General features: G+C 42.9%; 1 protein-coding gene across 1 annotated transcript; it reads left to right on the top strand.

Annotated features, from left to right (window-relative positions):
• The first annotated feature begins 12,104 nt into the window (after positions 1–12,104).
• Positions 12,105–17,334, top strand: LOC111892784 (poly [ADP-ribose] polymerase 2). Its single transcript, XM_023888834.3, has 18 exons — positions 12,105–12,362; positions 12,459–12,732; positions 13,041–13,153; positions 13,236–13,317; positions 13,394–13,629; positions 13,721–13,847; positions 14,016–14,071; positions 14,840–14,913; positions 15,061–15,107; positions 15,214–15,263; positions 15,348–15,410; positions 15,678–15,764; positions 15,867–15,977; positions 16,058–16,133; positions 16,232–16,374; positions 16,468–16,541; positions 16,784–16,889; positions 16,997–17,334. The coding sequence occupies exons 1-18, from the start codon at positions 12,279–12,281 to the stop codon at positions 17,087–17,089; spliced, it is 1,896 nt and encodes a 631-aa protein (XP_023744602.1). The 5' UTR covers positions 12,105–12,278; the 3' UTR covers positions 17,090–17,334.
• Positions 17,335–18,046: the final 712 nt, after the last annotated feature.

Genomic DNA, 18,046 nt, shown 5'->3' with positions numbered 1-18,046 from the left:
TCCAGCATGCCCTTTTAGTCCTTGGGAGCTTGGCTTTTAGCCTTCTTAGGATTCCAATCACCACTGGGTGAACATGACCTCGAAGGATTTCTTTTGGAAGATCTTCCTTCAGGCATGTTCTGCGAACCTTGTGCATAGTAAGGAACATATAAACGATGTGGGCAATTTCTGACAATGTGACCAGGAGTCCCACAGTTAAAGCAAGTTTGTCTTTTCATATAAATCAGATTGTGACTTGGTCAGAAGTTCGTTTCGAAGAACTTCCACAAGCACAAACACAAAAACATTTGTTGGACTGTATAACAAACTTTTATGGATTGGGTTTTTCCACAGTGGGAGTATCAGCATCACAAGATTTTGAATCATTATCAGCAGAACTAGAATCATTTCTGTTCTCCTTGTTCTCATCTTCCACTACTTTACCTGCACATGAAGTAGAAGCATGAGTATCGTTCACCTTAATATTCTTAGTTGGGCCAGATTGTTCAGTCTTAACTGAAGCTGGTACATGGGGCTGGCCATACTGAGCATGTATCTCTACCTCATTGGTTTCAAGGTGTGGGTATAGTTATCATTAAAGGGAGGTGGAACATTGTGATACCCTAGACCCTTATTCTGGTTATCTTTAAATTTGAGCTGTTTTTCAATCATGGACTCAACTTTCTTACTTGACACATCAAACTTTTTAAAATTAAATTTGCATTTTCAAACTTATTTTTCAATGTGTTAAGCTCGAAAGTCAGACTGACAATCTTTTTGTAGCACCTGGTTCGTGGTACGTAAAATTTATCTTAGTGTTTTTCATTTTTTAGCCTTGGACTCAGCGAGTTGTTGGTCCGACTCGCCGAGTAGAGGTGGGATCCGAAACACGTTTAAGTTGGCGACTCGGCGAGTCCATATTCTGGACTCGGCGAGTCCCCGCTGTCTGATGAAACCCTAAATTTCAAGGGTTTGCACCCTATTTAAACCCTCTTATCCGCCGCTAAGCTCGCCCCTTCACCCTCAGAGCCCTATACTTCGTTCCAGCCTTGTTCCTTGTGAGATTGAAGCATTTTGGTGTGTTTTCTTGAAGATTTGGAGAGGAAAGGAGAATAGATCAAGAAGAGAAGAAGGAGGCCAGGCATATTTGGGTTATCTCAGTGATTTCCTTGAGGTATATCTCAGTTTCCCTCTGTTTTCATGCTTAATGTTCCTTGTAGCTCCATGAAAGTCCTTCTTGAGCCTTTCCCCAAGCTTGTTTGTGTTTTAGGGTTCGTAATAAGTTGTTTAGCCTCTAGATCTAGGCATGATTGAGCTCCAGGAGCTTGGATCTACTGCCTTTATGGAGCCATATTGCATGAAAGCCCTAGATCTACTCTTTTGGTGCATTTTTAGCCCTAAAACCCTCATGGGTGTTTATTTACACGTAAAGTTGTAAACTTTACGTGTTAATCAGGCCCTAGAAACCCAGATATATGAATGGCATGAGCTGGATTCAAGCAGAATCGCGTGTATAGTATTTGCATGTGGCAGACTCGGCGAGTCGTTCATCTGACTCGGCGAGTCGAGTCGCGAGTCCCTATTTTTCCCCTTTTTCGTGTCGCGGGTTGGAGCAGTGAGTCATGGGGGCGTGACTCAGTGGGTCGGAAGCCAGACTCACTCATGAAGTAACTCGGCGAGTCGATGCCATGACTCGGCGAGTTCAAGGCAATCTTCTTGCCTCAAGAACAGACTCGGCGAGTTGTTTATACAGCTCGGCGAGTCTCAGCATAAAGTGTTCTTCGGATGAAGAAGAACTCAGAGAGTTGTTCATACAACTCGGAGAGTAGGATGAAGGACTATTGGCCTTTAGTTTAGAAGGAGAACTCGTCGAGTCAATGCTTAACTTGACGAGTAGAGACGGGTTTATGGTCGGACAAAGGGATAAGGACTCGGCGAGTTGACAGGTCAACTCAGCGAGTCGGGCCAACTGGCAGTTGACTTTGACTTGAATCTTGATTGGTAAGGGGTAAATGGTCATTTTACCCTGAGGTCGATTAGCAGTATTTGACTAAGGGTTTTGTGGGAATTATAGCCGGAGGATTTCCGGAGCGGCGGCAGCAGCAGACAGTCAGTTCCCACGCAGATCAGCAGCTACTTTGAGGTGAATTACCTTCCAGTAGCGGTGGGTCTACGGCCACAATGCCGGCCCACCAGTAGGAGTTGTCTGATAGGTGATTGTCTCTGTGATATTCATCTGGGGCTGCTACTACCTATGTTATGTTTATGTTTATGTGCTAGTATGATAAGATGTTATGTGAGATGTGTTATGTGGTAGCAGTAGGGGGTGAAATAGCCCCCACTATCCGGTCGTAAGGACCGAAGGGGTAGGTCGGGCACCCAGATATGCCCGGCAGTATTCGGTCGTAAGGACCGAAGGGGTAGGTCGGGCACCCAGATATGCCCGGCAGTATATGCATGTTATGTGATTATATGGTATGTGGTACAGTGGGGGAACTCACTAAGCTTCGTGCTTACAGTTTTCAGTTTTGGTTTTAGGTACCTCTTCTTCGAAGGGGAAGGAGCCGGCGCGGTAGCGGTACATCACACACCTGCTTGTATTCCGCATTATGAGATCTTCCTGGGGATTTGTACTCTGATCCTTTTATGTTTTACAAAATTTTTTTCCATACAGACAATATCTTGTGAAATGATAAGAATGTTGAACGTTTTATTCTAAATGTTTTGCTAAATACATGTTTTAAAAATGAAATTTTTGGCTTGTATTTTGGGATGTTACAAGTTGGTATCAGAGCCCTGGTTTGAGGGATTCGGACACACCTTCGGGGGTGTTTGAACTCAAATCGAGAAATTAAGAGATTTCAAAAAAAGAAAATGTTTTCTAAAAGGCTAAGTAAAGGGTTTTAAGAAAGAACAAAGTGTGTGATGTGCGCGACCGACCGAGCTCAAGTAAGTATTCCCCAAAGTACCCATACAAGCTTATGTTATGATTATCAGTTTCAGTAGAACAACATGCTATAATAGGACTAAGGATCTAGGGGTGATGCCTTATGTGCTTCAGTGTATGAAACTGCATGCTAGAATTGAGTGGACAACAGTAGGATAGCATGTTAGGTTATGCCTGATAGTATGAGTTTAGCAATGTATGCTAGCTCAGTTTCTCTCTATGAGAACGGATTTGCGTGAGATTGTTCCCTTTTGTCTGAATGTTGCTTGCTTTGTTCTTTGTGGGATTCCGGGTGATGGGAGTTAGCCATTAGGTAAATACGTCAGGTCACATGTGATCAGGGTTGAATAATCTTAGAGTGCTAGATTTGGCCCTATTACACAGCTCTCGTTTGAGTCTAACCGTTATAGGGATGAATTTGTTACTTGAAGGATTATCTGAGCCTCATCACACGTGATGGTGTTCAGGTAATGGCTAACTGGCATTACAAGGAGGCCTTCAACAGTTGAGGACCGGGTTGAGTAGAGTTAGAGATTTTCCTGGGGCGAGCCTATGATGAGTATAGCGGTGATCAGTGGTAGTGATAGCGACCTGGTGGAGTCAAGGCAGTCCTTGGAGAAGGTATGGATAGATGTGGAAGGTAGTATGAGCCCGTACTACTAAAAGCAGAGGATCCGTACCCGAACCAAGGAAGGCCAAGATAAGACCAGGAAACTTGTAGTAGGTGTGATTCCTCTAGAGGTATCAGTATCACTAACGGTTATTATTTACGTTTTTCAGAATGGTGGTACTACGCTCGAGGCCAGTAGTTGGCAGTACAGGAGAGGGATCGAGATCAGGATCAGGTTCCGAGCCAGTAGATGAGGGGCTACGCGAGTTCATCGCGTTAGAGATCACCAGAGGCATCCTTGAGTCGACCCCCATTATCTTTGGGTCGATCAAGGAAGGGATATTGGAGTTGATGGAGGATCGCCTCTGGGCATTCAGGAGCGACATGGCATCTGGCCAGTCGGGATCCCGCACACTGTCCTTCAAGGACTTCCGGGGCAGTGGTGCGCCGGATTTTCACGGGGCGAAGGACCCCATAGCTGCCAGACGATGGATTGCAGACATTGAGTCTGCACAGATGATCAGCTTCTTCCCTGAGGGGTCGAAGGTGAGGTTAGCAGTGGGGTGTTTACGAGATCAAGCTAGAGATTAGTGGGAGTCCGTGGGTGACTCGTTGGGAGCCTCGGCTGTTGAGGCTATGACTTGGTTGGACTTCTCGACCAGGTTCTGGGTAGAGTTCGCGCCGGCTGTCGAGCTTCAGCAGCTAGGCAGGGAGTTCTTGGATATGAGGCAGACAACGGAGACTGTGGCGGAGATCACCGTCAAGTTCCGGGAGAGGGCGTTGCTAGTGCCCCAGTATGCGGGTGATGAGGATATGAGGAGGACCCGCTATCATGACATGCTACGAGCTGATATTCGGGAGCATGTCAGTTTTTCAGCTTGCCCTACCCTGGACTCTATGATTGCCAGGGCAAGGGAGAGGGAGATAGATCTGGAGCACATCCGGAAGAGGAAGGCGGAAGAGGGGCATGTTACGGGGGCTTCGGGAAAGAAGCCCAAGGGATTGGGTGCAGGGCCGAAAGGCCAACAGGGGCGGGACTGCTGCAAGAAATGTGGTAAGGTGCACGAGGGAGCGTGCAAGATAGGATCGTCAGGCTGCTACAAGTGCGGCAATCCAGGGCACTTCAACCGGGATTGTACCGCCCCTGCACCTGTGATGTAGACGTCTGAGTTTCTGTGTCTCCATTGCAACCAGAGGGGCCACAAGAAGGCCAATTGCCCCCAGTTGACAACATTAACGCTGGTTAAGGCGCCAACTCCAGCTACCCTGCGGATTACAGATGGCCGACATGGCAAGGCAGAGGCTCCAGTGGTGAGGAGCCGGGCGTTTCAGCTGACTGCAGAGGAGGCACGCTCCGCACCTGATGTGGTGATGGGTATGATTCTTTCCCTCTATTTTATTTTTATGATGTTGTGTTATTGATACGTGCCCTGTGTTTATGCGTTAGGATCGTTCCATGTAAACGGTATCCCAGTTCAGGTGTTGTTTGACTCGGGTGCCACTCGGTCATTTGTTTCCCTTGCGCTTAGCAAGAGGTTTACTGAGCCCCCGGGCATGTTGGATTGCCCTTTAGAGGTAGATATTGTCGATGATCGATCGGTACGAGCATCAGCAGTGTTCAGGGATTGTGTTCTGAGGTTATTTGAGGAGCGCTATTTGGTGGACTTGGTTCCCATTCCGTTGCGGGGGAACAAGGTGATTATAGGCATGGATTGGTTAAGCCCTAATGGGGTGGTAATAGATTGCGCACAACAGATAGTGCGGATCAGGACCCCGAGTGGGGGAGAGTTGGTGATCCACGGCGAGAGGCCGCAGCGTGGACCTGCAGTATGTTCAGCAGTGAGAGCTAGGCGCTACCTTCAGCAGGGTTGTGCGGGATATGTCGCGTATGTTCTGGATACCCGGGAGACAGGTAAAGCGACGGTGAGCGAGGTTCCAGCGGTGCGAGACTACACTGATGTTTTCCCGGAGGAGCTTCCTGGAATACCTCCGAAGTGTCAGGTAGAGTTCAGGATCGACCTAGTTCCTGGTGCGGCTCCGATAGCCAAGGCACCCTATCGGTTGGCTCCTCCCGAGATGCAGGATTTGTCTACGCAGCTGTAGGAGCTGCTAGACAAGGGATTTATTCGACCGAGCAGTTCACCCTGGGGAGCCCCGATCCTGTTTGTGAAGAAGAAGGACGGGTCGCATCGGATGTGTATAGATTACCGGGAGCTGAATAAGGTAACGGTGAAGAACCGTTACCCACTCCCGAGGATTGATGACCTCTTTGATCAGTTACAGGGAGCATCTTGGTTATCCAAGATCGATTTACGTTCAAGTTATCATCAGATGAGGGTCAGAGAGGAGGATGTACAGAAGACCGCGTTTCGGACGCGCTATGGCTATTATGAGTTCATGGTGATGTCGTTTGGGCTCACCAATGCTCCTGTCGCATTCATGGACCTCATGAACCGCGTGTGTAGATCGATGTTGGATTGGTCAGTGATAGTTTTCATTGATGACATCTTGGTTTATTCCAAGACGCAGGAGGAGCACGAGGAGCATCTGAGAGAGGTTTTGGAGACCCTGAGGAGGGAGAGCTTGTACGCCAAGTTCTCCAAATGTGAGTTTTGGTTGCACGAGGTGCAGTTTCTTGGGCGCCTCGTCAACCAGAACGGGATTTCAGTAGACCCGGCCAAGGTGGAGGTCGTGATGAGATGGGAGGTTCCGAAGTCTCCATCTGAGATTTGGAGTTTCCTAGGATTAGCAGGATATTATCGAAGATTCATTCAGGATTTCTCCAAGATAGCCGTACCCCTGACACGGTTGACTAGGAAGGTCGTGGTCTTTCGATGGGGGCCTGAGCAGCAGGCAGCGTTCGAGATTCTGAGGCAGAGATTGTGCGAGGCGCCAATCTTAGCCCTGCCCGAGGGCGTAGAGGATTTTGTGGTGTACTGTGATGCGTCTATCTCGGGCTTAGGCGCAGTATTGATGTAGAGGGAACATGTCATTGCTTATGTCTCGAGGCAGCTGAAGCCTCATAAGGCGAACTACCCGACGCATGATTTAGAGTTGGGGGCGGTGGTCTTCGCCCTCAAGGTATGGCGGCATTACCTCTATGGGGTTCGATGTACCATTTTCACGGACCACAAGAGTTTGAGGTACCTCATAGATCAACCGAATATGAACATGAGGCAGCGCCGGTGGCTGGACGTGGTGAAGGATTATGATTGCGAGATCCTTTATCACCCGGGGAAGGCCAATGTGGTGGCCGATGCGCTTAGCCGCAAGGCAACACCGATTAGGGATATTTGCATGAGGATGACTGTGGTGACCCCCCTGTTAGAGCAGATACGGGAAGCTCAGCAGGAGGCTATGAAGGAGGAACATCGGAAGAGTGAGCGTATAGTGGGTCAAGTCACCTCCTTCGATTATGATAGCCGAGGGCTATTGACACTACATCGTAGGGTGTGGTTGTCGTATCACGGAGGCGTGCGCCAGATCTTGATGGATGAGACGCACAAATCCCGATTCTCTATTCATCCAGGAGCGACGAAGATGTATCGGGATCTTCGCCTAGACTATTGGTGGCCCTGCATGAAGCGGGATGTGGCGTGGTACGTCGAGCGGTGTTTGACCTGCAGGAAGGTCAAGGCCGAGCATCAGAGACCGCACGACAAGATGCAACCGTTGGATATCCCGTTGTGGAAATGGGAGGATATTAAAGTGGATTTTATCACAAAGCTTCCACGGACGGCGCGAGGATAGATTCGATTTGGGTCATCGTGGATCGGTTGACCAAGAGCGCCATTTTATTCCAATTCCGGAGAGTATCTCGGCCGAAAAGTTGGCCGATATCTATATCAGGGAGATAGCGGCGCGACACGGGGTGCCAATGTCAGTGATATCAGATCGAGATGTGCGGTTCACTTCCAGGTTTTGGAAAAGGTTTCATGATGAGTTGGGCACTCGTCTGCATTTTAGCACTGCCTTTCACCCGCAGACGGATGGTCAGGGTGAGCGGACCATCCAGAATTTGGAGGACATGTTGCGGGCATGCGTGCTAGACTTCGGTGGTAGCTGGGATACCTATCTTCCCTTGGCTGAGTTCTCGTACAACAACAACTACCACACGAGTATTGACCGTCCCCCATTCGAGATGTTGTATGGACGGAGGTGCAGGACCCCGATATGTTGGGGTGAAGTTGGCCAAAGGGTCATGGGGAGCACCAAGGTGGTGCTAAAGACGACCGAGAGGATCCAGCAGGTTCGAAGCAGGCTTCAGACTGTGCAGAGTCGGTAGAAAAGTTACGCCAACGAGCGTCGATCAGACCTGGAATTCCAGGTCGGGGATATGGTTCTCCTGAAAGTGTCGCCTTGGAAAGGCGTCATTCGATTCAGGAAGCGGGGCAAGTTGGGCCCGAGATACACTGGTCCATTTAGGGTTGTAGCCCGGGTGGGCAAGGTGGCATATAGGCTGGATCTGCCAGCCGAGCTCAGTTAGATCCACAACACTTTCCATGTCTTCCAGCTGGGGAAGTGCCTCGTGGATGATTCAGCGGTGGTGCCCTTAGAGGATATACAGGTTGATGACAGCCTGAATTACATTGAGCGCCCAGTCGCAATCCTCGACCGGAAGTCGAAGGATCTAAGATACAAGAGGGTGGAATTAGTGAAGGTGCAATGGCAGCACCGAAAGGGTTCGGAATGGACTTGGGAGTCGGTGGAAGAAATGATGGAGCATTCCCAAGCTGTTTCAGGACCGAGCGGCAGACTTCGAGGACGAAGTCTAAAATAAGTGGGGGAGATTTGTAGCACTTGGTTCCTGGTACGTAAAATTTATCTTAGTGTTTTTCATTTTTTAGCCTTGGACTCAGCGAGTTGTAGGTCCGACTCGCCGAGTAGAGACGGGATCCAGAACACGTTTAAGTTGGCGACTCGGCGAGTCCATATTCTGGACTCGGCGAGTCCTCGCTGTCTGATGAAACCCTAAATTTCAAGGGTTTGCACCCTATTTAAACCCTCTTATCCGCCCCTAAGCTCGCCCCCTTCACCCTCAGAGCCCTATACTTCGTTCAAGCCTTGTTCCTTGTGAGATTGAAGCATTTTGGTGTGTTTTCTTGAAGATTTGGAGAGGGAAGGAGAGTAGATCAAGAAGAGAAGAAGGAGGCCAGGCATATTTGGGTTATCTCAGTGATTTCCTTGAGGTATATCTCAGTTTTCCTCTGTTTTCATGCTTAATGTTCCTTGTAGCTCCATGAAAGTCCTTCTTGAGCCTTTCCCCAAGCTTGTTTGTGTTTTAGGGTTCGTAATAAGTTGTTTAGCCTTTAGACCTAGGCATGATTGAGCTCCAGGAGCTTGGATCTACTGCCTTTATGGAGCCATATTGCATGAAAGCCCTAGATCTACTCTTTTGGTGCATTTTTAGCCCTAAAACCCTCATGGGTGTTTATTTACACGTAAAGTTGGAAACTTTGCATGTTAATCAGGCCTTAGAAACCCAGATCCATGAATGGCATGAGTTGGATTCAAGCAGAATCGCGTGTATAGTATTTGCATGTGGCAGACTCGGCGAGTCGTTCATCTGACTCGGTGAGTCGAGTCGCGAGTCCCCGATTTTTCCCCTTTTTCGTGTCGCGGGTTGGAGCAGTGAGTCATGGGGGTGTGACTCAGTGGGTCGGAAGCCAGACTCACTCATGAAGTAACTCGGCGAGTCGATGCCATGACTCGGCGAGTTCAAGGCAATCTTCTTGCCTCAAGAACAGACTCAGCGAGTTGTTCATACAGCTCGGCGAGTCTCAGCATAAAGTGTTCTTCGGATGAAGAAGAACTCGGCGAGTTGTTCATACAACTCGGCGAGCAGGATGAAGGACTATTGGCCTTTAGTTTAGAAGGAAAACTCGTCGAGTCAATGCTTAACTCGACGAGTAGAGACGGGTTTATGGTCGGACAAAGGGATAGGGACTCGGCGAGTTGACAGGTCAACTCAGCGAGTCGGGCCAACTGGCAGTTGACTTTGACTTGAATCTTGATTGGTAAGGGGTAAATGGTCATTTTACCCTGAGGTCGATTAGCAGTATTTGACTAAGGGTTTTGTGGGAATTATAGCCGGAGGATTTCCGGAGCGGCGGCAACAGCAGACAGTCAGTTCCCACGCAGATCAGCAGCTACTTTGAGGTGAGTTACCTTCCAGTAGCGGTGGGTCTACGGCCACAATGCTGGCCCACCAGTAGGAGTTGTATGATAGGTGATTGTCTCTGTGATATTCATCTGGGGTTGCTACTACCTGTGTTATGTTTATGTTTATGTGCTAGTATGATAAGATGTTATGTGATATGTGTTATGTGGTAGCAGTAGGGGGTGAAATAGCCCCCAGTATCCGGTCGTAAGGACCGAAGGGGTAGGTCGGGCACCCAGATATGCCCGGTAGTATCCGGTCGTAAGGACCGAAGGGGTAGGTCGGGCACCCAGATATGCCCGGCAGTATTCGGTCGTAAGGACCGAAGGGGTAGGTCGGGCACCCAGATATGCCCGACAGTATATGTATGTTATGTGATTATATGGTATGTGGTACAGTGGGGGAACTCACTAAGCTTCGTGCTTACAGTTTTCAGTTTTGGTTTCAGGTACCTCTTCTTCGAAGGGGAAGGAGCTGGCGCGGTAGCGGTACATCACACACCTGCTTGTATTCCGCATTATGAGATCTTCCTGGGGATTTGTACTCTGATCCTTTTATGTTTTACAAAAATGTTTTCTAGACAGACAATATCTTGTGAAATGATAAGAACGTTGAACGTTTTATTCTAAATGTTTTGCTAAATACATGTTCTAAAAATTAAATTTTTGGCTTGTATTTTGGGATGTTACACTTTTCTTGAGCATAATCATAGTGTTCACATTTAGTGCTATATTATTCTTGAAGTTTTCTAAAGTCTTTGGTTTTGACCTCTATTTTTTCTTTCAAGGGTTTTTGGTCCTTTCTGATAGTATATCGTTCATATTTAAGGTCCTCAATTTCCTTAATTAATAACGTTTGTTGATCACGATAATGTTTAATTTTAACTTCACAAGACTAAGAGCATGAGTTTTCACTTACTTTGGTGATTGAAAAACTCATTATTCACCAAAAAGAATAGCTTACCAAAAATAGAAGTAATTGTGAAACCAAGAAAAAAAATGCCCTTTGACTTGAAACCTCGAAAGTCAAACTTTTGTCAAAAAAAAAAAAAAAAACCGTGACCGAAAACAAAAGTTTCTAGGCTGAAAACGAGGGTTTTGTACCAAAAACGAGACTTTTGGACAGAAAAATGAGTTTTTGGACCGAAAATGCGAGGCTTCTTATTCTGACCGAGAAGTCTTGCATCGAAACCTCTCAGACAGAATACGCGAGACCAAAATTTGTCTGGCCGAAGTTGTAGGCTTGAAACCTGCGAGGCCGAGAACTGCACCGAGAACCTTCGCAGCTTCGGACTGAGAATGAGGTTGTAGACCGAGAACTTCGCAACCCTATCCGAGAAAGCTGCTGGCTCCAAGATCTTCTAGGGTTTGACCGAGGACCGAGGACAGCTGCCGGGATCTAGCAAATTTTGACCAAAACACCCAAAACTTGCCAAAAACACGAGATTTTCAAATCTTTAATGCCAAACTTGATCAAAGACTAAAAAATATGAAGAACAATGGCCAAAATTTTGTCAAAAATAAATTAAAAACACCAGGAATCTCCAAGGGAAACTCTTAAAAATATTTTGCAATAACCCGATTGCTACCAATCCTTGATTTGATACCAAATTTAAGTCCCCAAATCGCTACGTATCAATCGAATTTCACTATGATGGTGCAAAATCCAATCAAGTGAATGATGCAAAATATAATATGAAATAAGAACAATATGATTAATCTTCAATGCACACTATTATAGATGAATAGTCGGGTACATAAGATTCACGATTACACTTTGTTTTCTCTGTTGAACGTGTTCTTGGCTTATGGCAGCCCCAAAAATGTCCCTCTCACTTTACAAGGGTAAAATAACATTATTTATACCTAGCCCTAATAACCAAAGCCCAACCCAAAACCCAAACAATACAATATTAAGCCTAACCGTAATCACATGTGATTTCGGTCCAAACAACACCACAACATGGTGTTTTCGGTCTTAGACAGAGAACTCTAATAGTTTATGAAAAGCAAAGTATAAACCATAATTTATGACCTAACAATTTGTTCGTGCTTCAATCGAGCACATATCAATAATTAAAGGTTAGGTGTAAGAAATCGAGGTGGTAGGCGATGGTTGTGAGCGGTTGGTGATGGCCCGGTGGTAGTGATTATTTTCCGTCAAAGAACTTAGGGAGGGAAGAGGATTTAAAAGGGAAAGGATATGGATAAGGTGGAAGGTGGGTGGTGTGAGGTTTTTTATTTTATTTTGTATATTATAAAAGTGTAAGAAAAATAAAATAAATAAAAAAAAGGAATACAAAGGATAGATTAGTCATTTCATTATCATAAATGATGAATCGTGCAACATTAAACTAGCGAGGGATTACATATGTAAGTTTAGACGGTCCAAGAATAGTACGTTTTTCGCATTGCACCCGTAAACAATTGGTGTAATTATCGATAGACCAAAGTCCAAACTCCAAAGTGGCGGGCAAAATCGTGCTGAGCACTGAGTAGATAGTTTTCTTCCTCTGGAAGCTTTTCACGACGCCAGTTTAAAAACCATCTCCTCTCTTCTGCATCCTCACCAATAAGGCAATAATGGCGAGTAATCTCAATGTTGATGAACTCAGAGATGAGCTCTCCAAAAGAGGGCTCAGCACCGCCGGTATTAAAACCACACTGGTACGCTATTTTTTATTCTTCATTTCGAAATCTGCTTCTTTTTTTTTACAAGACTTTTGACATTCTAAATCTACACTCTACACTTTTTTTTTTCAGGTGAAAAGGCTTGAATCTGCTATTCGCAAAGAGTCTGTTCCTGAAGGGGATTTAAATAATAGAGTACTAAAGAGAGATAGGGAAAAACCTGAAGACGGGGATTTTAATTGCGGCTCTCTGAAAATTAGGGCCATAGACGACTTAAGGAAATTGAACATAAAACAATTGCGCGAACAAGCGTCTCTTAGTGGGGTTTCGGCAAGTGGATCAAAGAAAGAACTTTTAGAGAGGTTGTGCAAAGATTCCCAAACGAACAATGATGACATTGTGGAAGGTATTTGCATTTGATTCTGAATGTTGCTTACGTTTTCATTCATGAAACCTATTTTTCATCATCACTATTACCTACTTACATAACTAACACGAGCAAAAGGGGTGGTTTTTGAAAGTAATCAGATTGATAAAATAAATTGTAATAAAAGGTGAGTTGGAGACCTAGTCTAGAAGAACATGAATCACATGAAATTATAATCACTTTTTGGAAGTAATTAGAATGAAACAATTTGGCATGTAATGTAAGGTAGAGTTGAGTGCACTGTTGTTGATCTGTATCATCTGTTTTTATTGCTATTGTGGGTGTAGAGATTGAAGAGAGGAAGAAGGAAAAGCTGGTTACTGCCACAAAGAAAGGTTCGGCCGTATTAGATCAATATATATCGGATCAGGTTAAGTCTCAGTACCATGTACTGCAACAGGTAAAAGAATGCAAGTTTTCAACCCTATCTATGATGCTTCATCTTCAGTTCTTCACTAATGGAGTTTCAAATGCAAATGCAGGGTAATGAAATTTATGATGCCACGCTGAATCAAACAAATGTTGGGGAGAACAATAACAAGTTTTATATCATACAAGCACTAGGTTACATTACATCTCAAAATTATTAATCTTTGAGGCTGAGGTTTATTAAAACTGTATATTTATTATAACCTTGCAGAATCCGATGATGGTTCTACATTTATGGTTTACAATAGATGGGGTAGGGTTGGTATTAAGGGTCAAGATAAGTTGCATGGTCCCTACTCCTGTGTACAGTCTGCATTAGATGAGTTCGAACAGAAGTTCCATGCCAAGACTAAGAACTGCTGGTCTGAGCGCAAAGACTTTGTTTCTCACCCAAAAGCTTACACTTGGTTGGAAATGGACTATGGAGAAGCAGGGAAACAAACTGATGTAAACAGTTGCTTCTTGCTTCTGCTTCTTTTAGAAATTAGAATGTTCATCATATTGCATTATTGGTTCTGACATTCACATTCATGAACAGGTCCATGGAGACTTGAGCAGGAAACTGGATATTCAGCCTCGAGAAACGAAACTAGAACAACGCATTGCAAAGTTCATCTCTCTTATTTGCAACGTCAGTATGATGAAACAGCAAATGATGGAAATAGGTTGCTTCTTCTTTTAAAATCTCCCTCTTTCACTTTAGTAAATATCTCTCTCTCTCTCTCTCTCTCTCTCTATATATATATATATATATATATATATATATATATATATATACATATATTTTACTGCTTGGTATATGAATTATGATATGACTGAACATTGTTTTGTAGGCTACAATGCTGAAAAGTTGCCACTTGGTAAGCTAAGCAAAGCTACGATTTCAAAGGTTAGTTATCTTAGTCTTTGGGGTTGGTTACATTTATCATATTTGTTGCACTTTACTAGATTGTTTATGTTGTGAATTATTTTATTTATGGATGGGGATAACCAAGACCTGGCATCCTTGCAAGGAAATAGACAGCATTATAATTGTATTTAACATAACTTAAGTAGAGATAATTATGCTGCATGCCAAATCCTGTTTATTTATTGTTTGTGCAGGATTGCAACAAGAGGACATAATTTGTTATTTCTCTATTAGAAACCATTTTCTGTATATCTATGAACTCACACACGCTAGGGCATAGGCCAAACCCTTTGTTTGAATCAAGTGGAAATAATTTAATCAATATGGAAAAAGAGGTCTTAACCCTGAATTTTACTTTTATTCTCTGGTGAACACTGATTAGATATATTTTAACTCATATGCTGTACAGGCACAGCTTAATAAAAGATTCTTAAATTTTTATATCTGAACATGCTTAATAAAAGATTCTTAAAATTTCATTTATCATCCAATTTCTCCATGAATTGGTTGAACCTAAAAGTAAAATTCAGATATTGTAACAACTATCAAAAGGAAGGTTCTAGCACTCCATTCTCTGTTTCTCAAGAGCCAACACTTGATGTTACCTATATAGTTGACCTGCCAATTTCTACATGTAATTCTTTTGTGTTGTTTATTTATCAACGATATATTTGGTTTTAGTTTTGTGAGTTTGTCATATGTCCTGTCCTGGTGATAATCTGACTATCATAATCTGAAAAAAAATAGGGTTATGAGGTTTTGAAGAGAGTTGCTGATGTGATTAGTCAAAACAACAGGAAAAAGCTTGAGCAGTTAAGCGGGTATCTACTTGTTCCTTGAGTTTTAAATTTCATTATAATCTGTGTAATCAACTTTGTTTCCATCATTTTGTCAAGTGTGTAGTAGATGTTTTACCTCCAGGCTCTCGGTGTATATAATGTAATAATGGTTTGACATAATAATTGCAGAGAATTTTACACCATCATTCCCCATGATTTTGGTTTTAAAAAGATGCGTAAGTGTTTAGATATTTCTGTAACATCTCACTTTGTTTGTTTCCTTCACCTAGTTATTGTATTGGGTTAGTAACAGCAAGTAGTGTGTATACTCCAACCCCACAGGTGAATTTGTAATTGATACCCCCCAAAAGTTAAAACGCAAGCTAGAAATGGTAATCTTCTCTTGCTTTTGCTAAATAGCTGATCTTTATATCTCTAGTTTGGTTTAATGACTTGTAGATGTTGTTTAATCAAAGGTTGAAGCCCTTGGTGAAATTGAGGTTGCAACAAAGTTGCTGGAGGACAATGCTGGGATGGAGGTAATGCTTAAAGCTTAATGTGTTGTTTTTTCAGAAAAAATTTATTTAGGTGATCAAAAAGATACAATTTGTGCTCTTCACACTACAGGCTCCTTAAATCATTTCCCTTCTAAGTTGTATGTTCAAGTGTTTTCCTTAGCCTATTGTGAAAACCAAGAGTTTTACATAACAAAAGTTATTTCTTTGTTTTGATACATTGGCTTCCAGAAAGGTGAATCTTTGTTTTCATGGCTCAAGTCTACTATTAATATTTATTCATTTCCACAGGAACAGGAAGACCCAATCCTTTCACGTTATCAACGCCTTGGCTGTGAACTAACACCGGTAGAAGTTGATTCCAAAGAGTTTCACATGGTGTGCTTCTTATCCCCATTGCTCTCTTACAAAATAAACTTTTAGCAAATGTTGTTAGTTGTTACTTGTTGTATATAAATATTAACTTTCTTTGACCATTAGATCACCAAGTACATGAAGAACACTCATGCCAAGACACATTCAGATTATAGTGTTGAAATCGTTCAGATTTTTAGAGCCTCAAGGCATGGAGAAGCCGATCGTTTCAGCAAGGTAAGCTTAGCTTCTTAGATTTATTCAAGTTTGTTTTATAAAAAATAAAAAGGTGTTGTGTGCTGCTGCATTGTCAACAGTTCTCTAATATGAAAAATAGGATGCTTTTGTGGCATGGTTCTCGGCTAACAAATTGGGCTGGAATCCTGTCTCAAGGTTAGCTTAATTTTTCTTTCCCTCTCATCTATCAACAATAACATTTACATATTCATTTCCTTGAATCAATCAAAATGAGTAACAAAACAAAACACCAGGTTTGCGGATTGCTCCTCCAGAAGCACCTGTAACAGGGTACATGTTTGGGAAAGGTGTTTATTTTGCTGACATGTTCTCAAAGAGTGCAAACTATTGTTGTGCCTCTCACCAAGCTTCAGCTGGTGTGCTGCTTTTGTGTGAGGTTGCTTTTTGGCATATCATATCCTCCAAAAACACTTTGCCCCCTCCTCTTTTAACTAATTTCCCCACCTTTTTAAAAAAAAAAAAAAATTAGGTTGCACTTGGGGAGATGGCTGAGCTACTAACAGCTAAATACGATGCTGACAAGTTGCCACAAGGAAAGCTAAGGTACTATTTAATTATTTATCCATATCTGCTTCTTTCTCATCACCTCACCTCAATAGGATACAATCAAAAACAGAAAACATCCTTTTTTTTTTTTCTCTTCTCTTTCTATACTGTCTTAAGGTATGTAAAAGATATTAATTCCTCTGCATCCAAACCTAAAACAAAGCCAAACAGGGCATAAAATATCATATAAAAAGTAGAGAGCTTTACCGTGATTTCTCTTTTGTGTGGTGTGGTGTCAGCACGAAAGGAGTTGGGGCTACTGCCCCTGATATGTCAGAGATTGAGACACTGGAGGATGGTGTTGTTGTTCCCCTAGGACACCCCAAAAAGCAGCTGACTGCAAAGGTCAACTCAACTCCTCTTTATATCACTATCACCTGCTTTTCTTTCTTGTCTTACTTCGGTTATTATTATATGATGATGATGACTGATGTCTTGTGAATCTATTGCAGGCTAGCTTATTATACAATGAGTATATTGCTTACAATGTCGATCAGATCAGGATGCGCTATGTTGTTCAAGTCAATTTCAATTTTAAGAAATAACATTTCATGGCTTCTATTGGAAATGGAGAAATTGTTTGCCTTGTAAAGGCATGTTTTGCTAGATGTTTGAGTTTAGAGGCTTTATCAATGGTGCTGTGACTTGTCTTTTGAATTAGATCCTTGTATAAACAGATTGGGAGATATCAGTCTATGTGATCAATTTATAGTTATAATAGATAACACCACTTTATAATTGTATAATGGAGTATGTGCTCAATGAATGTATGTATAAAGTTTTATTTGTATTTGTAAGTTATCACTTTGTACATCTGTTAACGTTTGAAACGAAAAGTAAATTGTTTTGGTTTTTGTAAAACCATATTTTGATGGTTATGTTTTAAGGATATAGATCCAATAAAAAGGAAATATTTTGTAGGAAGGGTAAGAAATACATTATTTGTATGATTTATTTAGTTTGAGCAGGTAACCATTAACACTTTAGCCATGTGGCATTTAAAGGATGAGTTGGCAAACAGCGTTAATGAGATTACGTACGTTTAGGTGGAGAAGTGAACCCATCACTCTACAATCAATTTTTTGCACTTAAACGTACCCAGCATTCAGATTAAGGGATTTTTGAAGAAGATTAGGGTTTGATTTCGTTGTAAAAGTGTTCTAAAAGGTGCAATTTGAGGTTATCAGAGAATTGATTTCACAAGGCAAGTTGTTACATTTCATGTTTAATCTTTTTGTTATTGAGAGGTGAACATGAACGTATGCTTTTTTAGGTTGTTGTGATGGATTTAGATTCAGCAGACGAATGCAACACATGCCTATTTTTTGGTTTACGTGAGCTTTTCTCTGGTCTTAATGAGATGGATTTTGAGCTTCATGGAATATACATGGATCATGAACTAGAGCAAGAGTTTGTTACTCTACTAGACAAGTGTAAGGACGTATTTCTTAATGTTCTACCAACCGATAAAAATCTTAGAAAATCTAGTTTGGCTGATGAAG

This window comes from Lactuca sativa, chromosome 5 (assembly GCF_002870075.4).
Source record: "Lactuca sativa cultivar Salinas chromosome 5, Lsat_Salinas_v11, whole genome shotgun sequence".
In the NCBI taxonomy this organism is placed as follows: domain Eukaryota; kingdom Viridiplantae; phylum Streptophyta; class Magnoliopsida; order Asterales; family Asteraceae; genus Lactuca; species Lactuca sativa.
Note: the sequence above shows the minus strand (reverse complement) of the source record. Positions and strands in the feature narration are given on the sequence as shown.